This window comes from Armigeres subalbatus, chromosome 3 (assembly GCF_024139115.2).
Source record: "Armigeres subalbatus isolate Guangzhou_Male chromosome 3, GZ_Asu_2, whole genome shotgun sequence".
Classification (NCBI taxonomy): domain Eukaryota; kingdom Metazoa; phylum Arthropoda; class Insecta; order Diptera; family Culicidae; genus Armigeres; species Armigeres subalbatus.
The window spans coordinates 14,383,144-14,408,675 of record NC_085141.1 but is presented as its reverse complement, the minus strand read 5'-3'; the positions used below and the strand labels follow the sequence as shown (position 1 = coordinate 14,408,675).

The window sequence follows — 25,532 nt, the reverse complement described above, 5'->3', positions numbered from 1 at the left end:
CTTCCACCACTAGGTTTGCTAGTGTTTCAAAATCATCGGAGGAACATATTCCATGGCAAAGATGCCTATATGTTATGTGCTAATGATCATGCTAAAGATTCGCAACCTCGCTTAAAACCGACTCCCAACTATTGGAACGACCATTCTATATGGGCTGTCTATGGAGCTGAAGCTCTTGAATATTTCATCCAGTCATATGGTCTCCCCCCTCGCCATCGCCCAATGACGGAGTGCCAGAATCAGAATAATGTTAAATTCAACCTCGCCATATCAACTGTCATACAAACCTGAAACAGCCCAAACCATCGGATAACACCCAAATTATAAATCATAATCGACTGAGCGTGGTGGAGCAAAATTATTTTTTGAACCACCCTGTTTATTAGTTTGCTGCTGCCGGTGCCGTTGTTTACATTCGCTCCGCGATCAGTTTTTAATCGTTTTTTTCGGGCAAAAAAAGCAGTTTATATTAAGTTTTCGGTTTAAACAAGTGACTGATTTCGAAAATTGATGTTTAATTTGCCCATCAACATTTCGGGGTGTTCATGTGCGGAGAAGTGAGTAAAAACTTGATATTTTCAGTGCCCTTTGAGAAGAAGTGAAGTGCAGTGATAAACCCACCAAATCGCGAACGGCTAATAAATTGGCACGAAACTGCTAATTTATGATATTAATTGAGCCGAAATACATAGGACTCTTTGGATAAACACGTTCATTATCACGGGAAGTGAATAAATATGCTGTGAACAGGTTAGTAATTTGAATATTAAACTTTTGTTCGATGCTGTTCGATGCATTCGAATGCTGGTGGGAGAGGGGTGCGGGAGGTGTGAGGTTGATCCGTTGAAGGTCCGGTGCCATTTTGACTGTCATCGTGGTACTCTTCCAACTATGTCCTTAAGGCTTGACAGACTTAGTGAGTAGAAAAACGGGTAGTCCCATATTTATGTTTATTTGTATACATTATTACATTGGATTTTTATGTTTACAAGACTGAGTGTGCGAATAATTGTTTTTTGATGACCACATATATTTTACCAAACATATGTTTCCGGATATCGCGTTTCAAATAAGTTGTATAAGACGTTTCCGTTTCCGGAAAATACGGAGCTGTTGTAAGTAAATTTAGTATAGGTATTTGTTTCCTCTTATGATATATTTTGCTTGCTTTTTATCGTTTTGGTTCTTTTTCTCTTGTTTCAGAGGGCGAGTAATGGCGCTTGAACCTAGGCCTATATGTACACTGATGGACATAAGTAAGCGTCATGTTTTTATTGAAATCTGTATAAATCCATACGAATGCTTCTGTTTATCAGTGTATCAGATCAGGGCACTGTAGTGTCTAGTTGGACGCTTTCGAACAAGGTTTACTTTCAGTGTAAACTTATTAATTGAATTGCCTAATTACTACCATGAATTTGTTTACTATTAATTATATGTGCGAACAGCTGTCAATTGACATGAAACGAATTGTAACGTCATGAAAAGATGATCTGAAATATACGAGTGATGAGCTGGGCTCATTCGCTATCTGAATCCCCAACTGGTTAGTTCATTTTTACTGTAGAAGAAACACATTAACTGGCGACAAGGTGAAACAAAAAAAAAGTTTGGAAAGTTTGCTAGGAAATAGATCCGGTAAAGTGTTAGTGAAAAATTTGCCTGTTGGAGAGCTGAAGACCATTCCGGGTTACTGATAACCAGAACTGAAGAAGAATACCAAATCTCAGGAAGAGACCAGACCTGCAGCAAGGCCTTTATCGACACGGGAGCGGTGCATGTCGAACCATATAAGAGCGGCCATAGGGTTTTGCTTATCCGGTGAAGTGAGTATCGAAGCCGGTAGCCATTTTGACAGCATTATTGTGCTCAAAAGTTGGTTTTTGTTGGTAGTGAATGGAAAAAACGGCGCAAGAAGCTAGTAATTGTTCCTAAAAAGAATTAATTAAGTTTGTGTGATTTAAATTGTTTGAACAAACAATACCTGCATTGTTTTAACGTTTGTCTTTTTATTTTATTATTCAGGATTGAAAAACAACTGCTAATTGGCACGGTTTCGGTGGAACGGAGTTTATTTTACACGACTATTGAAGTTGACCACATTTTCGTTCGATCGCTAGTGATCTTTGCTTCCGCTGATTTGGCGATTCCGCAGGCTAACTGGCTGGTGTGGATTGTGATCCCGGTAAATTGGTAAGCTATTATTTTACTTATTACGGTTGCTGGTGAAGATGGCGTCGGCTGCATTAACCACTATTATGGAGCCATATCGGAAGGAACATCCTTTACAGAATGGATTGAGAGATTAGGATCAGTATTTAGATTAAATAAAATTCAGGAAGCGGATAAAAGGATTATTTTGCGACCTTGTGCGGTCCCGCTGTTTACAGCGAAGTAAAATTATTGTTCCCTAACACGGATTATGGAGACATTTCATATGACGAAGTGGTAGCGAAACTCAAAGGCCGATTCGATAAAACCGAATCTGATATGATTCAACGTTTCAAATTTAACCAACGGGTGCAACAGCCTGATGAGACTGTGTAGAGGACTTTGTCCTCTCAGTTAAGCTGCAAGCGGAGTTTTGTTCCTTTGATAATTTCAAACAAAAGGCCATTTTAGACAGGATTATTGCCGGAGTTAAAGATAAGGCTTTACAGCAGCGTTTGCTTAGCGAGGAAAATTTATCTTTAACAAATGCAGAAAAAATAGTAGTAACCTGGGAAATGGCGAGTTCTAATGCAAGACATATGAAAGTGAATAGTTTTGAACAAATTGCTTCGTTAAAACATGGTGGAGCAAAAGGTACCGCTTACAAGAGAATTGCAGATAGTTTTGAATTAGCTAGAGCTTTAAATGACAGAGGATCAGTAAAGGATAGGCTCGGTTTTAGGCCATACAATAGAAACAAACAAGTTGACTGGAAAAGAGATAACAGTGGAAATCAGGGGCTTATCAAGATCGTGTGTGTGATTTTTGCGGTTTGAAAGGCCATTTAAAGCGCAAATGCTTCAAATTGAAAAACCTTAAGAGGGATACAGTGAAATTTATGGATACATGGCAAGCGGAACATAGCGGCAACGGAGCTACAGATGAAGCGACCATTAGTGGACTATTCAATCGCCTTAGGACAGACAAGTCAGACAGTGAAGACGAGGATTATGACGCAGGTGAATTGGAATGCATGATGGTTTCCTCTATCAATAAGATTAATAATCCGTGTCTAGTTAATACTTTAGTCGAAGGGAAGCATTTAACAATGGAGGTAGATTGTGGTTCATCCGTGTCCGTCATTGGCAAAATCAATACAACCGCGTTTTGATAAACCTTTGAGCAAAAGCAACAAACAATTAATTGTGGTAAACGGTAATAAATTATGTATAAAAGGAGAAGCAAATGTTATGGTGAAATTTAGAGGAAATTAGCTGATTTACAATTGTTGGTTATTGACTGTGAGAATGAATTCATTCCACTACTAGGGCGAACATGGCTTGATGTATTTTTTCTAATTGGAAGAATTTTTTCCACTTCCTTGAAGATAAATAATTTGACTGAAAATGATGTGGACACAGCTGTGGTAAATTTAAAGCAGAAATTTCCTGGAGTTTTAAAAAGATTTTTCTTCACCAATAAACAAATTTGAAGCGGATCTAGTTCTTAAAAGTGAAACGCCGATATTCAAAAAGCGTATGATGTGCCATATCGTCTACGCGATAAGGTGTTAAATTATTTGGATCGTTTGGAAAGGAAGAAGTAATAACTCCAATTGAAACCAGCGAATGGGCATCACCTGTGGTCGTCGTAATTAAGAAAAACAATGACATTCGGCTTGTCATAGATTGCAAGGTATCAATAAACAAATTAATTATTCCACACACATATCCATTGCCAACGGTGCAGGATTTGTTTGCCGGTCTATCAGGCTGTAAAATTTTTTGTTCCTTGGATTTGGAAGGAGCCTACACCCAACTGTCCTTAACGGAAAGGTCCAGAAAGTTTATGGTTATAAACACAATAAAAGGATTATTTGTTTACAATATATTACCACAGGGGGCTTCTTCTAGCACCTCTATATTTCAGCAGGTGATGGACCAGGTTTTAGAAGGACTGAAATATGTGTATTGTTATTTGGATGATGCTTTGATTGCCGGAGTGGACTTTGATGATTGTAAAGAAAAGCTGATTTTAGTATTAGGAAGGCTAAATGACTTTAATATTAAAGTAAACTTGGACAAATGTAAGTTTTTTGTTCCACAACTGGACTATCTGGGTCATGTTCTAAGTGGAAAAGGATTATCGCCCTGCCCTGATAAAGTTGCTACAATACAAAAGGCAAAAATACCCCAAAATGTAACTGAGCTAAAATCGTTCTATGGATTGATCAATTACTACAATAAGTTTATACCAAATTTATCGACAAAATTGTATTATTTGTACAACCTTTTGAAAAAAAATGTTAAATTTACATGGGATCAAAATTGCACCGAAGCTTTTGAAAGTGCCAAACGTTCTTTGCTAGGTGCAAATTTTTTAGAGTACTATGACCCCAAGAAACCAATTGCAGTTATAACGGATGCTTCCAGCTACGGATTAGGAGGGGTGATTGCCCACATTGTAGACGGTGTCGAAAGGCCAATTTGCTTCACTTCTTTTTCTTTAAACACAGCACAGAAATCATACCCCATTTTACATCTCGAGGCACTTGCACTGGTGTGCACCATAAAAAAATTCCATAAATATCTGTATGGTCAGGAATTCAAGATTTTCACAGACCATAAGCCTCTATTGGGTATATTTGGGAAATTGGGCAGAAACTCGATCATAGTTACTAGACTGCAACGGTTTATAATAGAGTTGTCTATATATGATTTTGAGATTATTTATAGGCCTTCGCATAAGATGGGTAACGCGGATTTCTGTTCGCGTTTTCCTTTAGAGCAAACTATACTAAGTGAATTTGGTCTTGAATATGTAAGAAGTATAAATTTCACCAGGGAATCCCACTGGACTTTAAAGCGATTGCCAATGAGACAAACAAGGATAATTTCTTATTGGAGGTAATTTCATTTTATGCAGAAAGGCTGGCCTGAACGTATGGATAAAAAGTTTTTAAATGTGTTTTCCAATCAATCTGATTTGGAAATGGTGGATGGTTGCTTATTATTGTATCAAGACAGGGTGGTTATTCCACAGAAGCTACAGAAGGACATTTTAAAACTATTGCATGTTAATCATAACGGAATGGTCAAGATGAAGCAGTTGGCTAGGAGAGCTGTGTATTGGTTCGGTATAAATAACGCAATAGAAAACTTCTCAAAAATTTGCGAAGTATGTAACGAAATGGCAGTAGTTCCTAAGCCAAAAATAGAATCCAAATGGACTCCCTCCACTAAACCTTTCAGTAGAATACACATAGATTTTTTTCATTTCAGTGGGTATACATTTTTACTTATTGTTGACAGTTTCTCTAAATGGTTAGAAATAGAATTGATGAAAAAAGGTACGGATTGTGCTAAAGTGTTGACAAAATTGGTGGAGTATTTTGCAAGATTTGGATTACCCGATTTATTAGTCTCGGACGGAGGACCTCCATTCAACTCTTATTCCTTTGTGGGGTTCTTGGAAAAGCAGGGTATAAAAGTACTTAAAAGCCCTCCATACAACCCTGCTAGCAATGGTCAGGCGGAGCGGATGGTAAGAACAACAAAAGAAGTATTGAAAAAGTTTTTAATTGATCCCAAAATCATGGAATATGAGCTGGAGGATCAAATTAATTTGTTCTTATTCAACTATCGCAATACATGTCTGACGAACGATGAGGAATTCCCATCAGAGAAGATTTTCTCATACAAGCCTAAGACTATAATAGATCTTATAAATCCTAAGAAGCAATTCAAATATAACTTGGCTACTCAAGCCGACCTCTCTCATGATGTTGTCATGCCTACCAGTATTAGAGGGGATCCCATTGATCTTCTGGATAATCTGACAAGTGGCGACATAGTTTGGTATAAAAACCACAATCCCCATAACCCATCTAGATGGTTAAAGGCTATCTTTCTAAAACGTGTTTCTCGACATATATTACAGGTGGAAATTGGAAGCGCGCGAACCACGGCTCATCGAACGCAAGTCAGACTGTTTAATGATCCGAGTCCACTGGAGCGGCCAAACATCACGCTTCCTGTTCCCTGTATCCAAGATAACATGGCTCGAACGAGCAGCCTGCCGGTTACTGCCGGTGATGAGGAGAACGACGGTTGTGGTGAGAGATCGCCCACTCAAGGAATCAAACGTAAACGCGTAGAGCAGTAGCAGCCGGAGCAGCCCTTGCGGCGTTCGAAGCGCGTCAAGCAAACTAAAACGGACTCAAACTTTGTTTATTACAATTAATTAATTAAGACATTGGATTCATTTTGAAATCAAAGATTAGTTATGTAATACTATAATGATAGATCTCATTTTGAAAGGGGGAAGAACTTGTAGTGTCTAGTTGGACGCTTTCGAACAAGGTTTACTTTCAGTGTAAACTTATTAATTGAATTGCCTAATTACTACCATGAATTTGTTTACTATTAATTATATGTGCGAACAGCTGTCAATTGACATGAAACGAATTGTAACGTCATGAAAAGATGATCTGAAATATACGAGTGATGAGCTGGGCTCATTCGCTATCTGAATCCCTAACTGGTTAGTTCATTTTTACTGTAGAAGAAACACATTAGGCACTATACTAAAAACTGTGTCCCATCCCAAGACGTTGTGGATCTAAGGAGTGAACATTAACCATCTTAGCAAACTCACTCCCAACGATTCATCAACCAAAATTTCATAATGTAAAAAACGGAGCGGTTGGTACGAGATGTCCCCGTTCCATGGCTTAGTTGTAAAATCAAGTTAAGGATTGATTCTCACAGGTATTTTAGGCCTGGCCGCTTTTATGTTTGAACTACATTTACGATGTGCTTCAAACATAAATATTGACAAGAAAAGTGATAGTTGTCGTCGAATCTATCACTTCCCAGGAACTGGCTGTGTATGTGTAGACTAGACTAGACTAGACTAGATATGAGAGGGGTTTTTTTATGACTGATTATGCTCAAATTTGGCCTAAACATTCTTTGCATATCAAAGAATATTGTGGCCAAATTTCATAAAATTCGGTCGACGAAAACACCATTGCACTTTTCTATCCCTTTCCATAAACAATTACCATCATTTATGATATTTCAACGGAATCTCATTGGGAATTCTGAAAAGGCACACAATCAATGCAGTTAGATTGCCAGGTAATATGTGCACATTTAGCATAGGTGATGTATCACAATGGTTTATATACAGGAGTATATGCACTATAAGATGCAATAGACCGGAAGATCAGATAAGCATGTTCTTGCACAGGGAACCAACAGATGTTTGCTTGGGACTAGCACACATCTTCAATGTACAAGTACTGGTGATCTCATTTGTTAAGTCATACTGGCGCCTGCAAGTGAATGTAGGGAAGGGGGAGGAAATGATGATGCAATCACTCGCCCACTGCAAGCCGAATATACCTCTGCACTTGCCACGAGTTCATGCGGAATTTGTTGGAATTTCTGGGTTAGGTTGGAGAGGCAGAGGTCCGTCTTGGTTAACGAGCTGCCAATGTGATAGATAGGAGAAGGTAACTGATGAAATTTCTAATTGGATGTAGGAAACGAGCTCTATACACACTTAAAATAAATCGCCGAATTCGGTAAAATTTTACCGAAATCTCAACAGCAGAACTGTTCGGTAAATAATTGAACTGATTTTCCGTGATTTTGACAGTTGAGCAATGGAAAAAATTACAAAAAATCTGTAAAATAAATTACCGAACAGTTCTGCTATTGAATTCAGTAAAATTTACCGAATACGGTGAAATGAGGTAAGTGTGTAAGTTCATTTCCAATTCTAGCAGATTACTGTTAGAATACTCAAGTTGAAGGTATAGGAATAGTAATGGAAACGGTATGGAAAGTCCATTTCCAGTTCTAGCGATTGCTAGAACATGAGAAATAAAGAGAAAGATACAAAGTAGGAGAATGGAACGGACCTGGGATTGAACCCACGACCTCCTGCGTATGAGGCAGAAGCAGTAGCCACATGACTACCAAGCCCGCTTCGAAACAAGAGAGACCACGCACTGAACTGATTAATTTTATTACCGGCCGCGCAATGCAGAACACAATATTTCGTCCGACCACGCGATCGTTCTGCTGTCCGAAACATGAGAGATCACGCACTAAACTGATTATTTTTATTACCGGCCGCGCAATGCAGAACACAATAATTCGGCCGACCACGCGATCGTTCTGCTGTCCGAAACATGAGAGATCACGCACTGAACTGATTATTTTTATTACCGGCCGCGCAATGCAGAACACAATAATTCGGCCGACCGCGCGATCGTTCTGCTGTCCGAAACAAGAGAGATCATGCACTGAACTGCCAACATTAGAGTGAACCACACTTATATAAAAAAATCAAAATCATTTTTTTGAGACGTATATATAAAGTTGTATGCTCCCAGAAGCCACTGTAAAAATTTCAGCCAGATCCGTCAAGTCTAAGTTGATGCTCAACGAGCGTGAAGTTTATATGGGGAAAATCGACTAAATATAGGAGAAAATGCATACTTTCCATTCCACTTTTTTATCTCTAGGTGGCGTTGTAGTCATTCAATCCCGCTAAATAGTGAATTTTTTTTCTTTACATTATTACAAAGAAGCTCCCGAAAACCGCGAGTGATTTTATCAAAAAAATAAAAAAGTTAAAGATAAAGTAAAATCAGCAGTGATTCAAATCGTTCGGGGCTGTCAGTTTGAATATGAATCTGAAACATTCATTTTCCCAGCAGCTATTCTAGATTCATTTTTCATACCAGTCAACTGTCAAAAACTTAAAACTGGTATAACGCACAGTTCTATTTTCTGCAGATTTGAAACACGAGATTCAAACATTTTTCAATTATTTTAGTGTATGAATGCGTCATTTTATCTACGGATCAATCCACTTTGCACTTACGGTGCGTTTCTTGGCAGCAACATAATTATTTCACTTATTTGAACATTTAAAAAGAAATGAATGGAATACTGCTGGAGAAACCAGCGAGTTTGTTCTATTTTGCTCCAGATTCAAACTAGAATAGTGGTCGAAAATTTAGAATGAAACTGAATCACTACTGATTTCACTCTTATAGAACGTAGAGTAAATGTTAGTTTATCGGCTGGGGGAAAACGCGCCATCCAGCCATTTTTCATGCAGAATCGATCGGAGCGATTTGCTTCGATTTACTTCGTTCGCTCGATACTAGTTCTGAAATTGACTGAAATTAACGATATTAGGGCTCACTACCTTCTCCGATCGACTTTGTATGCGAATTTGTTGGATGGAGCGTTTCACCTCGGGGAAGTAATTATTTTTTTTTATCTTTTTTCATCTAGGTATAACTTTTTGTGTTTTTTGACAAAATCACTCGCGGCTTTTGGGAGCCTCTTCGCAACAATGTAAAGAAAAATGTCACCATTGAGCGGGATTGAATGACTACAGCGCCACCTAGAGATAAAAAAGTGGAAAGTATGCATTTTCTCCTATATTTAGTCGATTTTTCCCATATAAACTTCACGCTCGTTGAGCATCAACTTGGACTTGATGGATCTATCTGAAACTTTTACAGCAGCTTCTGCGAGCAAAAAACTTTACTTTTAGGGGGTATACGAAAAAATGATTTTGATATTTTTCGTATAAAATGGTCCACCTTAATCAACATATTATGTGGAGATTTGATGAGTATTTAAACAGATATTCATACAATGTGTTAGAGCAATAACTGATGGTAAATCTACCGTAAATAAAAAAAAACTTGTTTGGCTATAAACTTAGAGAGAAACTGATCATTAATACAATTGATGCCTGATGCTGCAATTTCAAAATTCTATGACAAAATACGTTTGTATTCAGGATTATTCTTTTGTGGAAACTCAGACACGATCTAAATTATTACTCAAAAGCAAATTTATCAAAGTGCAATCTTAAACTAAAACACCATATTCTACGATGTATGTCAGGCTTTCGGATCACAAGTAGCTGCGTAGGGATGTATAGAACTAGTTATAATTAGCATAAATTGTTTCATTTCCCTACATTCGGCAATTAGAAAACATTGACTCAATTGTCTCGCTTTCTCACACCAACCTTTAGGACATACCTATTATATGAAGTATGTCGTTGAAGGTTTAGGATTTTGTTGACTTGCGGAATCGTTTATTGTTTACTGGGTAGATTATTGATAATAGTTTAATGCGTTTTTTATGATGCTCTAAATTTGATGTTTTCAGTTATTATACACTCATCCCGGCAAGAGATAAATGTGGCTCAATTTTAAAATCGGAAATATTATACCCAGAAAGTTTATGCAAATTTGTGAATGCTTTCAGTTTGTCTTACTTGGATCAGAATAGTCATTAGCTAGTTGTTCAAAAATAATCCTTCAAGTGAAAGGAACCCACAAACGATGCTGTTATGATCCTCTGTCTCTACTCACCTACAGAAGCCAGTGCGCGGTCGCTTCCGATTGAAAACGCGTACCGCGGCCTATTCAGTACTGCTGGCGACGTACCCGTTCAATGTACTTGGTCTTGGTGAGCGCCCTGCGCCCACCAGTCGGATCCATCATGCGGGACCAGTCGGTGACGCCAACCACGAAGCCCATCTGGCGCATCTTGTTCTGTGTCTTGCGCTCCTCGATGTCAGCCCAGCGAACGCGCTTCTTTCCGGATGAGGACTGGCCTGGTCTGGTATTGTCCAGGTCGTCGTCTCCTTCCAGCTGCAGGAAGTCCTCTATCGTCGGTGGACGGCGTGGCGGTTTGCTGATGCCATCCAAGCGGGCTGCAGCAAACGACAATGCACACAATCGAAAGACAAACGGATGATTAGACGCTTTGGGAATATGGTGAATGAAGTTCAGGGGAAGTTCTTTGATTGAAGAGATTGAAATTGCTTTTAACATTTGTAAAGAAATTCGAGTCAACTCCTAGAACATTAGGGGAGCAGAAACTTACTAACTAAAACTGTATTATGGCTAGAAATCAGTGGTAAAATGAAATAATACAAACCTAGGTTTTGCTCGCTCGTGTCGGCGTCCCATTTACTGGAGAAAAATCCAAGCTAGACATTTGCCAATATTCATACGTTAGAACCGGTCAACCGTGAGGGTATGTGAGAGTTGATTTGTTTTGTTATAATGCTAGATTGTGATATCATACTGGAATCCGTGGAGTGTTCCGCATATTTATCGGGAAAAAATCAGATTGATACGCTTCGATTTCGTTGCATTTTGCAACGTCAGTCAGAATTTTCCATGTGCCGACGATAGAACCAATGAAGAAATAATGAACCAAGTGGAAGAAGCATATGGATATTAACTAACTGGATCGTAAGAACCCAGAAGCATAATTTGAGTAACCGTTTCAAGATTCCAATAAAAGTTCATGATTTTTTAATTGTACTTCATTTTTTGTTGTTTCTCTGTTTGTCAAAATATTGTAGTGCATTATTTTCCAGTGAGAAATTACACATTGGAGACTGGTAATTAGATAGAAGAAGTTGTATTACACTTGGTATGAATACCTTTCTATTAGATATGATCAACCGCATTTGGTACAGAGAAAAATCTGTTTGCGTATTTCCTTAATTCCATACTTTTCAATTGTGGCATAGTCATTCGTTTTCCGGTTTAAAGCGATTTGTGGCCATTCAGAATAATCGCAAAGAATGATGAGATAATATTCGCATTCGTCTGTGACATTGTTCATACATATAAGAATTACCATGATTATTCAGATAAATGGGTGGTACAAAAAGTATACAGAGTTGTAGAGTTATGATAAACATTACATTTCGATGAAAAGTGTCGGTACACCTAACAAGCGGGTGACAGTATTCGTTATTTTGTCGAAAGAAAGCACCAACAGCACCAACAAAGTTAAAGCTGATATATTTTTTTTTTTTCAGTACAAACTTTTTCAATTTTTCAGAATGTAGGAATGACGTCCAAGCCGCCCAAACTCACCAGAGCTACACCCAATCAGAAAGTATTAGGCAATCGTTAAGCAAAACCTCAGAAATTCAAGTCGAATTGACGTTCAGCATCAATTAAGGTTGATACAATATTTTCAGGGATTTCGACTTGACTTATTACTTACAATCAGATTTTCGGCTTCCAGTCGTATAAACCCCAACGTTTGGGTCATCATCAGGGCTGATTATTTTCGAGCCCTGGTGATGATCCGAACTTCCGGATCAAAACGTGGGCAATGATTTGCTATTATCAACATTTGTATATGACTGAAAGTCAAAAATCCTGATTATAAGTGTATACAATAGTTGTACAAAATCGTAATAACCCAGTTTCTCTTAATTCGACGTCATTTTGACAACTGATTAGTAAATAATAAATGTCCCTAATTTACAATTTAATTTCGTAAAAAAAGGTAATACCACGTCCTAGACTTTTGGCCAAAATGGGCACACGACAGAAAAAGTCGTTCGTCCGCACAGGTCATTTGGCCGAAATGTCGTTTGGCTGAAAAGGTCGTTTGGACGAAATGGACATTTCGGCCAAACAGCCTTTTCGGCGACAAACGACTTTTTTTGGCCGAATGACCTGTTCGGTCGAACGACATCTTCTGCCGTATGTCCATTTCGTCATTTCGTCCAAAAATGTCACTTGACAATTCATACCGCCACAAACGCGATATGCTGAGTTGGTTAGAAGGTCAAAACCGTCTAACCGTTTGGCCAAGAGGCCCTTGTTATCAAACAACCATTTCGGCCAAACGACCATTCGATCAAAGGCCACAAGGCCGAAAAATGTTTGGCCGAATATGTCATTAGACCATTAGGCAAAAACCCATCTGGCGAAAATGTCATTTGGTCAAAATCGACAACTGGTCATTTGACCGAAAAAGTCGTTTGACCGAATAGGTAATTTGGCCAACATGGTCACTAGCCAGAAAGGGTTTGGACAATATCGTTCGGAAGAACTGGTTCTTTGACCGAGTAGATCATGTGACCTAAAATGTCGTTTGACCGAAATGATTGTTTGGCAGCAAGGGCCACGGATCGAAATTTTAGAACATGTTACCCATTCAGCAAATAACATTTTTGGCGGTATGAACCGTTAGGCTAGATGACTTTCGGCCAAACGACCAAACGTGCTATCATCTTCCAGATGACTTTAAGCTTAACGTATTATTCGGTCAAGTTACATTTGACCGAACGGTTTTCCGCCGAATGACTTTCGGCCAAACGACCCTTCCCATTTTGAACAATTTTCCGTAGAATTTTCCATAGAAATATTTCTTCAATTTCCTTGGTAATTCAAAAAAAAACTTTCCGTGGAAAATATGAAAAAAAAATCCAAGGGACAATTTTGGGAAAACTTAGATGAATTTCCTGATTTCAAAAAAAATTTAACGTCTTGAAAATGTTCCGAAATATTTAAAAAAAAATCTTAAAAAGGAATATTATTTAAATACAAGCGGACCCGGGAAAACTTAGAAGACTTTTCTGATGTCAAAAGATTTTTAACGTCTTGAAAATGTTTAAAAAATATTTAAAAATCTTAAAAATAGAATATTATTTAAATACTAGCGGACCCGATGAGCTTCATTTCGTCTAAAATTGATTCATGATTAAAAACCTCTGCATACAAATTTTCACGCCGAGCGGTTCAGTAGTTCCGAGTCTATAAGGGTCAGACAGACAGAAATTTATTTTTATGTTTATAGATTATGACAAACGTTTTCTAGCAAATGAAATGGCTGTTATAAATATTTAATAAGAATTTTATTCTACTGGTCTCCGAAAGTTCAAGGGGGGGATTATCTATATGAATAAAAATGAATTTCTGTCTGTCTGACCCTTTTAGACTCGAAAACTGCTGAACCGATCGGCGTAAAATTTTGTATGTGTGGGTTTTTAGGGCCGGGGAAGGTTCTTAAAATTGTTCGAAACCTCTCCTCCCTCTGGGAGGAATCTGTTGGGCTTCCCCATTGAACCATTTTGGGTTTTCAGACACAATCTTAATGGGATTTCGTACAAAATTCTATAAGGTTTCCGAAGGGTGTCATCTAGGAACTCAGAGCGGGATTTTTTGGGCTTCAAACAGAATTCTTTTAGAATTCCAAACTAAAAGATTCTTTGATTCCTTTCGGAAGCCCAAAAATATTAAATTCAGAAGCCCAAAATAAATCCATTCGGAAGCCCAAAATGATTCCGTTTGAAAGTCCAAAAGATATCCTTTCGTACAGATTTATGTGAACTTCCGAATGTAATCCTTCAGGCCTTCTGGGTTTACTAACGGAATCCATTCGAACTTCTGAACGAAATTAATCACTCTGAGCTTCCGAGAAAAATCTTTCTGGACTTCCAAACGGTATTCTGTTGGGATTTTGAACAAAATCATACTAGAATTCCGAACGGAATACTTTTGGCCTTCTGAACGGAATCCTTTTGGACTTTCGAAAGTAATACATTTGGACCTTCGATTGGAGCGTTCTGGGTCCCTGAATAGTATCTTTTTCTGCTTTTGGACAAGGTAATCCCTAAAACAATGTGTTCAGAAGCGCAAAAGGAATCGATTCGAAAACCCAGAAAGAGTTCAAAACAAGGTTTCCTAAAGAAATTATTTGGGATTCTGAAAGGAATTCTATTATATTTCTGAACACAATTTCCTTGAGCTTCCAAAACAAAATTCTCTTGGGTTTGCGAACGGAACCTTGTTAGGCTTCCGTGCGAAATAATTTTGGATTTACTTTCAAGCGGAGTCTTTCTAGACGTTCGAAAGGAATACTTTTGGAATTCCGAATGGAGCCATCTGGAATTCATAATGGAATTTTGTTTCTGTTTCTGTACAAGGGATACCAAATCTATATCCTTATAGAATTCCGAAGCCCAAAAAGATTCCGTTCGGAAGCCAAAAGGATTTTGTTCAAAAGCGTAAAATGAATTGGATTGAAGGCCCAAAAAAGTTCAAAAGACTAAAGGTTCGCCGTTTGTAAAATCAAAAGACGTCTGTTACGTTCTTTAGGTTCCCAAACGGAATTATCCCTTCTGTGTCTCTCCTCCAAACCGAACTCTTTTGGACTTCTCAACGGTTTTTCAGTTAGAAAATTGCGTAAATATTATCTATAAGTACAGACATTTTGCTGAGATCGATACAAGCTTATAAAAATTGTATATGGCATCCCTGCTCGTATATGGAACCTATAGTGTCTATAGCATCTGTGATGCTTTGCAACCACTAGCTGCTCTAAAAAAGAGGAGGTTCCCTTAGAAATAAAAGCAAATTCTGAAAATAATCAATTATTGACGAGACGAAGTTCGACGGGGCTGCTAAGTAGTAAAAAATAAATACTAAAATGAAAAAAATAAATAAAAATAAAAACAGTCAAATAAAAACATAAAAACGGCCTAATAAAAATAATACAAATAGTGACTGTAAAAAACATCAGCAAAATGACGTTGATTTTCATTTCATTGCATGCACACATCCAAGTACAAAGATGATTTTCTGTTCTTTTAAAACATTATTTATTATTTTAACAAACAAACAAAATTAGACGTAAATTGGGGGCACAGCACTTTACATACTTTCACCCTTCATAAGACAAAAAAATGATTTCGATAATAGAAATGCCTGGAATAAGGCTAAGTAATAAATGTTTCCTTCTTTTGAAACACGCATCTTCACCCCATAACGCTGGGTAGACACCTTTGCGTTGTCACATTGTCAGCTACAGGCAAATCCTGACCCAACGAATACCTTCCCCAATATCCAACTCCGTGGTACTTATGAGGGTGTCGCTGAGTCGGGGGGCTCTCATTAAATAAGTGCTACATCAACACTTCCTTCCTCTCGCAAGTTACGGCGAAGATGGGCGTGGCCAGGAGTAGTAATCCTCATGCTTTTGTGATTTTTATCCTAGATTGAAATCAAGGACCACACCCACCTTGATTTCTGATAGCAATCTAAATAAGGATTTCAAAAGAAAAACATAAGTATCACTAGTGTCCAATCTACGAAGTACACCGTGACAGTAACTATGCTCTGATATGCTTCTTTTGTAACACGCATCTTTAATGTTAAATAGAACAATCTTTCATGGGACGGGACTGATTTGCGATTAACGGCCGTGTAGTTCACAAAATTTCAGCAAAATAATATACACTCTCAGAACGTACAGCTTGGATTTGCAGAACATATTTATAATTTAGGATCCTATTTTCTCTATAATTATGTAGAATCTCTATTAAATCTCTTTTACCAATATTTTCATCAGAGGCGTGGTCAGTTTTGGGGGAGGGAGATATGGTGAATGTCCACGGTCCATATTATTTTTTGAAAATTTATATAAGCAAGTGTCCACGCTTGGGGCGGGGGCTATAACTGACCAAAACCTGTCCACACGGTAGATGGATAGCCCCCTAAAAATTTTGAAACACTATCTCCAAAGCTTATTTGTTTGAAAACTATCTAAGATTTAGAAGTAATTGCAAAACTTGCGTTGAAAATTCTGAATTAAGTTAATAGAATCCTCAAACATGCATTTTTTTCTTTCCATTTTGTGACAACTAAATTTACGCTTTCAGGTCTTAATTTGAAAAAATATGAAAATGAGTATAAGAGTCAATATTGTTATTCGATAAACAACAAAACATCCCCAGAAATAATGATAACGCCAGCACAGATTTTCCTACAAAATGATCATGTTTGAGGACCACATTCTCCATTCCTGACGATTAGATTGAGGACATATTTTGCCTCCCGTACTTGATTGTTATTTGTCTGCTGGTTGACTGGAACTGCACCATTTAGGGTATACTCGAACCATAAGTAAGTAAGTAAGTTGACTGGAAAGGCCGTTTTAGGTGGAAATGAATATAAGACCACTTGTATAAAGCTCCATATGAAAACGGTGGCTTTATAACTATTTTCATCCGAAAGTGCCTTTTCAGTCAACATGGATACAAATAACATTCATTGGTCGAAAATTTAGGTAATGTTGGGCTGGAAGACCAAATACGTCCACAATCTAATCGCTAGGGATAAAGATTTTGATTCTCAATAACAATAATTTTGTATTAAAATCAATTCTGGCGTTATAATTATTTTCGGGGTGTATACATCCACGACTTTCCATGAACTAAAGTAATCTAGTTCAGAGAAACAGAACTTGATATACAAAGAAGATAAATTTTCGTTCGAATTATTTACCCCTGCAAAAAAATTATTGATCCCATCGGCTACAAAACTTGAATGTAAGCTAAGATCCGTTCGAAACAGACCAAATATTCAATAAATAAGTAAGACCTGTGAGGTAGTATGAGTATTCATTTTCAAACTACCCAGTTATAAAAGAATAATTCAAGCATTATGATAAACATATGAAGAACTGGAATATGGACAATTTTGCCATATTCGGAAGGACGTATTGTTTTATAATGACACATGCTCACTTTATTCAAATTGTCCTTAGGAATGGAATTGAAAATTTGAGCTGAATCCATGGAATCTGAAAATTTCTTCATCAAACTTTGCAGCGAACCGAAATTGCCACATTTGTAAAAAAAATCTACTTTACGAAAATCTACTAGAAAAAAAATATTATAACTTAAGTTCTTGATAGGCGACTACAGAACAGAAACGATGTAACTGCTTCCGGGCGTAACAATTCCGGCTGTGAAAGATAAGAGAAAAGAACGAAGCTTTGCTAGCATCTCACCTCTGGCTCTTCAAAATTGGAATCCTCGTCATCTATATCATCTAGAGCTGGTTCGTTTTGCTGTCGGCAAGATAACAAATATGAAATATTTAGTAGACGAAGTTCGAAACCAGAACAATCTTAACTGTAAGCAATTTTCCAACAAACTAATCATACTTCCTCATCCGGCGCTGGTTGGTCACCTTCCTCGAGGGGTAAATCGTCCTCCTCCGTGCACAGATCCATATCGGTAGGCTGTGGTTGCTCAGTTTCCTCCGGATTGAACAGTATGCTTGCGTTGATCTGCACGTGATCGTTCGGACATAGGGCCCAGCGATTGGCATACGCACGAATGTCATCCACCGTCCGATGGTGAATGTTCTGCTCAATGCACATATCGAGCTCAGTTTGCAGTGTGCAAGTGAAGACCTGAAAAAATTAACGCTGACTTTAGATTGAGCAATAGAATTGGACAAATCTATACTGCCGTGAATCGCAAGTCATTCCCATCTGTATATGGTATCCATATACAGATAAGACTGCGATTCATGGCAGTTATAGAACTTGAAAAAAAAAATTTAATTCAACTGAATAGAAGATAGGAGCTAAGTTATAATATATTTTTATAATGATTAGCTTTTTTTTTAAATTACCTACAATTAAGCAGAAAAAGGAATTAAGAAATTTAGGTAATTGTTTCAATTGTTAAGTTTTATACTGCTGTCAGGAGAATTGGTATTTTTTTTAATAACACTCACCTTAAACCCATTGCTGCGTCCAAAATTGTGGAATTCATTGTAGTACTCCAATCGTTCGTTCACGCAGTCAACGATAACAAAATTGTACAAGCGCTCCGTAATCGTCCGTTTAAATGCCTTAATCAAATTCTTCATATATTCTTCCTCCATTTCGGAATCAAATTCGTATTCAGACTTGGTTACCAGGACGGGGCGTCCTGTCGTCGGATCCGGTTCCCGCTCTTCTTTCTCAACCAGGAAGTAGTCGTCGATGCTCAACACGCGAGGTGCTTGTCCACCGTGCTTTACCTCACAATCCTTAATCAGACGCGCTAGGTATGACTTGCCACTACCGGGGATTCCCCGCAAAATGAAGCAAATTCTTGGAGGTCTTTTGAACCTTCCCGGTGGTAGTAGCAACTCCTCAATGCAAACTATAGGAGCAGACGGAAGATAGAATGGCGAATTCTTATCTTCACTCTCCTCTGATCCCCTTTTCATATCTAGCTCGTAATCGCTTGGCCGTTCCACAATCGGCCCACTATTGACCGCGAATACTTGCGGAATCAGTTGTCTTTCGTCGATATCTCCATGATCGTTCTCGTTATCATCGAACGAATTCTGTTCATGGTCGTGCTGTTCCCTCAGCTTTTGCTTCCGAATAGAGGAAGCCCGCTTACCACGTTTGGTACTGGGCCGATTCGGGCGATTATCGTTCATCAGGATAAACTTGCTCGGGTAGCAGGGATTGCTCTCGTCCGGATGGGGATTGTCATGCATGGCAGCTAGGCGGCTAGAGGAGTTGACCGAATAATGCGGCGGATCCATAAATGGGGGAGGTTCAGTTCGTAGACCAGCTCCGAATGAAGGGGGCGCATGGTTGTAGTCAAATCGTTGCGGAGGTGGCTGCTGGAAGTCATCGTTCGGGAAGCCTGAAAGTAACACACGTGCGTTCACGAAAAAATAGGATATTTTTCCAGAATATCAAGAGCGAACGAAATATCTCGAAGTGGATTGATTTGTGCGAAACACGTTAATATAATGACGAAGTACAATATAAAAAAGCAAAATCCTAGTTATAGAGATCTCTTCTATTTTATTCTGATTCTAGTTGATTCTTTGATAAATCTTATAGTCACCACCGTCACTCAAAGAAACTCAAACCATTCGTCGCAAGCAGGCTATTCTTCTCAGAGGCAACATTCTTACACCAAGAGGACACCCATCAAATAACAATAACTGGCGCCGCCAGCAACCACCGTAATACACCCGATTCTTTTTTTACACGGGGAATGCGTTCCGTGTAAAAACAGTTTTCAGTTCAAAATTTGAAAATCCTTGTAAAAAAAGTATTATGATTTCTCTACGATTTCTCTGGAGCAACTTTGCAAAAATTTTGCATGGGATTTTTTTACACGGCCTACACGTGTAATCCGTGTAAAAACAGAATCGGGTGTAGCTCCCACGTACATTTTATTTTAGTCACTCCTACGGGGTATGAATTTTTTAATAACTTTATTAAAGTGGTTTTTTATAATTGAAATCCATCCAACATTTTCAGATGTTTCATATATTACGTAATTAATGGATCTTCCCTTACACTTATACTTGGTCAAGATTTCCATGAAAAAATATTGATGTTATAAAAAATATATTATAAAGAAACTTAGGCCGGAACAAACATTAATTTCTTCTTTTGTCCCACTAACCCTTCGATAATAAAGGGGGTGGGAAATAAAAACTTAAGACATAAATTGATAAAATCGAAAAACTCATCAGTTTTCTTAAAGAAATTTTTATTTATTATTATTATAGAAATTTTATTATTATTTTTCCGGTAAAATTTTGAAATTCCCCTCAAATAAATAAATTTGGTCACGAAATTTGGCGGGGGGTGTTGACAGAAGAAGATATTAAAATTTGTTCCCGCCTTATAAGGAAACCTCAATTTTAACCAACTTCTGCTAAAAATCTGTATTTAAGATTCATTTTGATTATATAATATTGTTTGTCTATTCTAGGAGCATGCGCTCCTATTATGGAAAAGGGATGTTGAAAATAATTACATATTTTAATGTTGCTTTTACTATTCTAAGCAGCAGGAAGGGAAACCTTTCGTTTGACATACTAACACCATTCATATAGGGGAACTGTTACGTTTTGGATCTCACCGAACATATATTCATCTCATCACAAAACAAAGAAATACAGCATTAATCGTGTCGCTTCTTTTTGCTAACTTTTTGAATAACTTGAGAACAGCTGTGAGTTTATCAACATCATAAAGTAAATTAGGCTGCTAAAAAGTTTGGGACAAATTAGTCAAACGACATGCAGATGACTTTATTCTCACGTTTGAATCATCGAGCGAGCAAACTCGTTTGAGATTTTAGGCTTCCTTCCTATTCCCGAGTCAAAATCAAATTGAATGAGATAATAATTTGTGGGCCCTCCTTAGCCGTGCGGTAAGACGCGCGGCTACAAAGCAAGACCATGCTGAGGGTGGCTGGGTTCGATTCCCGGTGCCGGTCTAGGCAATTTTCGGATTGGAAATTGTCTCGACTTCCCTGGGCATAAAAGTATCATCGTGCTAGCCTCATAATATACGAATGCAAAAATGGTAACCTGGCTTAGAAACCTTGCAGTTAATAACTGTGGAAGTGCTTAATGAAAACTAAGCTGCGAGGCGGCTCTGTCCCAGTGTGGGGATGTAATGCCAATAAGAAGAAGAAGAAGAATAATTTTCAAATAAGCCTGTTGTAGTGCAAGAAAATTTGTGACAGGCATCGAATAGTTTTTGACAGTTGATAGTTGCGACTTATTAGATTATGTTAGGTTAGAATGAGCTTCCTCATGCAAAGAAGAGTAAGAAGTCGGGCCTAAAAATTGATGGAGGGTCCGATCACGGAGTTGATTAAAACGTTGATCCAATTGAAAAGCAGTTGGCAGAGGAACAACTTGAAAAGAAAAGGCTTTCGCTAAGCAGATGGAAGAAGCTACTCACTCGACAAAAGGCGTGGTAGGAAGAACAGCTGAAGCAGAAATCAGAGATGCGTGAGATGGATCCGCGAGATAGAGAAGCAGCAGTTGCAGTAAAAGTAAGACAAGTTAGACGCTCAACTGACTGCGGACAAGGAATTTTTGGAGAACGGATATGTGATCCGGAAGAAATTCGACAGTCAGAAGAGTGATTGCGTGCCAGAAAGAAGATGGTGGTTTGGGTGGGAAGTCGAAGAGTGAACCCGCAGAATGGGTGTTGGTTGCAGCCAGGGCTGACAATAGTCATCGACATTGCATGAAATGCCACATAAGCGACGAATTGCAGTGTCTTCATTGCTACTCTTAAACATCGTCAATGACGAGTACGACGTTAACTTTCGTCGTGTAACCAAATCGTCATCAGGCTGCCGGTGATAGCGATGACCCATTGTCACCCCCGATGGCGGTACCAAAGTTCCTACTATTTGTTTATTTGAGATGCTATAATGTTTTTAACCAGTCCGTCTATAATGACGTGCAATCAATTGTGTGAAGAAGTGACGACGAAAATCGTCATAATTTTTGGCTGCGCGACTATCGTCGTGGTACGCATGCGGCGCAAAGAAAACGAATAGGTGTTGCGTCATGCAATGTTATGACGAAGACTAATTTTTTTTCGCTTTCTTCGTACGACGAGAATGACTATTGTCAGCCCTGGTTGCAGCAGTCAACAGAAGTAGACGTCCATGAAAGAAAGGTGAAGAATGTGCTTCAAATCGTCGACATCGAGTATGAGACCAGCTAAGAAGACGAAAGTAAAGAGTCGTCGAAATCCAATGAAATTTACATTAACAGCGCCAGTGACGGGCCGGACCGAGGCCTAGGGCAAAGCCCGAGGGGCAGCGAGCCGTCGGTCAAATTACAAGAGAGCAGCTAGCCGCCCGGAAAACGATGAGGCAGCAGAGAAGTTCCTGTTATTTAACACGGGAACAACGGTGTCCGAGTTACAGTTTACGGGGCAGAATATGCGATACGCAAAGTTGGTTCAACGATACAAACATCAGTCAGGGATGCCGACGATGGACATTCAGTCCGGCTTACAATCGGGTTGGACAATCTGCACCTGTCAGAAAGCCCAAAGAATCAATCACGGTACGATCGAAAATGGTCTGGACGGTCTACGGCTCCCCTAAGCGAAGACCCAAGGTGTAGACATACCTTAATCTGCAGTCCATCACACCGAAGAACAACGAGCACTTGCATGACTTGAGGGAGCAGCAGTTACTGGATAAAACAACAACACCATCGTACGCCGTTCCGGAACCGGCGAAGACGAAACGAGCACGAAAGAACCTTGAGACGATGTGGCGCCTAGACCGTAAGTTGGCAGCGAAACCAGCGCTAAAGAAGAATGTGTGTCGTCGAAACGAAAATTATCAAACGAAGCGATATGCACATAAAAAGACGATCTGATGGAGACGCCACCTTCTGCGATGAGGTATCTGCCATTGAATGTTGTAGAGAATCTGCGGAAACCAGGCAAAGGTACATATACCTCCCTAAATTCAGAGGTGCTCTCGAGTCCGGAAATGCTAGTTTCCCTTTCCCGAGTAATCTGCTATTTCCAAGAACGTCTGGTCGCCTTCGGTAGTGAAATACAGGATTCACAGGCTGTCAATGAGACGAGCTCGTTGACCAAGCGTCATTCAAGAAGTGGATTCGCAAAACGGACGTTCTAGCGTATACATTCGAGTTGTCATTCGAAGCTGGACATGGCTGGACGAAGGGAGGTAAAAACCCGGAAATACCCGGCGCACCCAAACAACGCCTGGATACCGCAACAGAAGTACCCGCAAGAAAGTGAGAAAAAATGGCAGACTTGTTTGCCAACTGCGAATACGACTGAAAAACTTCGGGTTCAGCTATTGCTAAACGAAGGTACCAACTTTTTCCCTCTCAGTTTTCGGGAGCCTCTTCGCAATAATGTAAATCGTAATTGTCACTAATAAGCGGCATTTAATTACTACAGCGCCACCTAGAGATACAAAAGTCATATATTTAGTCGATTTTTCCCATATAAACTTCACGCTCGTTTAGTATCCACTTAGACTTGACGGATATAGCTGAAATTTTTACAGTAGCTTCTAAGAGCAAAAAACTTTATTTTCAGGGGGTATAAGTGTGGCCCACCCTACTGTGCATCATATATTGCTTTTTTTTCGTTGCAAATGAAACTACGAAACAACAATAAACGAAATTAGGCACCCTAATTACTATCATATGCCTAATTTCGCGCACAAAGCAAAAGTCTAAATAAATACAGAATACACAAAATTTCACACTTTTCAATAGTAGTGAGGAATAAATATATCCGCACACCGCAGAACCAAGAAAAACTCCATCATAATTAACGGCGGAAGCCCATATGGCATAATACCGTTTAACTGTCTAAAGGTCATTTGGCATAAAGACCATTTGGCATAGTGTATTAGGTACTTCGAGACCATTTGGCACAATCGTTGAAAAAATGTATCATATAGTGCGCCGATTGGCATAACGACCATTTGGCATAATGCCCACCTCTTCTTCAAAAGTACACATTTGCCCAGAATAAGGCAAAAGAGTAGATGACCGCTTCTTTAAAAGTTAATAATGTGTGTGTATGTATGTATGTATGTGTATCTTCAATCTAACTCCCACTGTCCGGCAGTGGTATTATGGAAGAAAGCTATTTGTAATAAAGTCAGCTTTAGCCCGGAAGTTAGAAGGTGTTAGCTCTATTGCAGCTCCAGTGACCCACTTCAGACTGCCTGGTAACTCAGTCACTTTCACTTGCAATAAGCCCCGCCTGCTTATGCTACCATTATCAATTGGATAATGGATCCATAAACAAACTTCCGTATTTTTAAATCCAGCGCGCATTTAGTTTTGAAATCATATAAAAACATATTGAACCAATCTCACCAAATTGATCCGATTCCTGATAAATGAACTGAGGAAGCGAAAATCACTTCTAGTGTCCACGGCAGGGTAGAAATATTTCACAGTCAATGCAGTGAAAAACATGGATCTCAGTATAACCTGCGGTCGCCTTCATCGCCGCCGTGGTGAGTGCGACTGGGGGCAGCCGAAAAATCATTTCCAACACCAACCATTCAATTTCGCATTCAGCCACTTACAAGTTGCTCTGACAGGCTGCTCAGTTCGTGCCTTAAGCCTCAAACGCAATACAACGGAACGGCGACGGAAACGGAAAATTTGACAGTTAGCCCATATATTTTCTGTCAAATTTGCCGTTTCCGTCGCCGTTCCGTTATATTGCGTTTGGGGCTTTACTGTATGACTGAGTTGCCCATTTAAACGCGTGGTGATTTTTTTTTCAATTTGCTAAGTGAATGTGTACTTTTTGCTGTGGTAAATTTCATATTCGCGGCGCAGAGGGTGATGTGAGTTCTGTTGTTTACTTTTCTACCTCTCCGAGAATGTGAGGTTGATTTCAAAGCAGGAAGAAAATAAAAAAAATGATATAAAAAAACATCACCTTCATCCAGTGCTGCCGAATATTTACAACCCTGGTCCACGGGCAATTCACTTCACTCTTCCAGAGCTATTCTGAGTAAATTGATCCATGTAGATATTTCTGATAATATCACACAGCCACACATATTTCACCATACAAGCTACACAAACGATTTCGCGCACTCAATTGGGAAATACATTTTATGAAAGATAACCAAACGCGTCAATTTCAAACTTGAGATCAATTAAACTTTACGCAAAATATAAACATCAGCCGAATCTATTTCTTGCGGGAACGAATAAAAACGTGACAGCAAATTCAAAAGTAACCATCCGGGCTTGCTGCGATCCGCGTGCTGAGCTTTCTTGGGTGTATTTCCCTTCTTTAAAAGTTAATAACCCCTTAAAACACGCATTTTGTGAAGCACGCGTCTGCCTAAAGTTTTTATAATTATTTAAATTTGTATGCCAAATGGCCTTTATGCCAAATAGCACCTAGCTGTAG

The 25,532-nt window shown here is 38.8% G+C and overlaps 1 protein-coding gene and 1 long non-coding RNA gene across 4 annotated transcripts in view; one reads left to right on the top strand and one right to left on the bottom strand.

Moving 5' to 3' along the window:
- LOC134221296 (YLP motif-containing protein 1-like) overlaps positions 1 to 25,532 on the bottom strand; it is a 66,574-nt gene that overhangs the window by 32,076 nt on the left and 8,966 nt on the right. Inside the window, exons 4-8 of one of the 3 annotated variants that reach the window (XR_009982307.1) lie at positions 18,551 to 19,461; positions 17,970 to 18,221; positions 17,814 to 17,873; positions 11,142 to 11,193; positions 10,571 to 10,914 (exon numbers count right to left, since the gene is read on the bottom strand). Coding sequence is in view for 2 of the 3 variants with exons in the window: in XM_062700500.1 (XP_062556484.1) it covers positions 10,625 to 10,914; positions 11,142 to 11,193; positions 17,814 to 17,873; positions 17,970 to 18,221; positions 18,551 to 19,461 (1,565 nt within the window). In the remaining variant the exon portion in view is untranslated. Of the gene's footprint in view, positions 1 to 10,124; positions 10,915 to 11,141; positions 11,194 to 17,813; positions 17,874 to 17,969; positions 18,222 to 18,550; positions 19,462 to 25,532 lie in introns of those variants that run through there. The other 2 variants (XM_062700500.1, XM_062700501.1) reach the window with 2 other exon arrangements.
- Positions 959 to 6,243, top strand: LOC134224027 (uncharacterized). Its single transcript, XR_009982811.1, has 3 exons — positions 959 to 1,826; positions 2,026 to 2,193; positions 6,091 to 6,243. It is a non-coding gene; the product is annotated as an uncharacterized LOC134224027 (long non-coding RNA).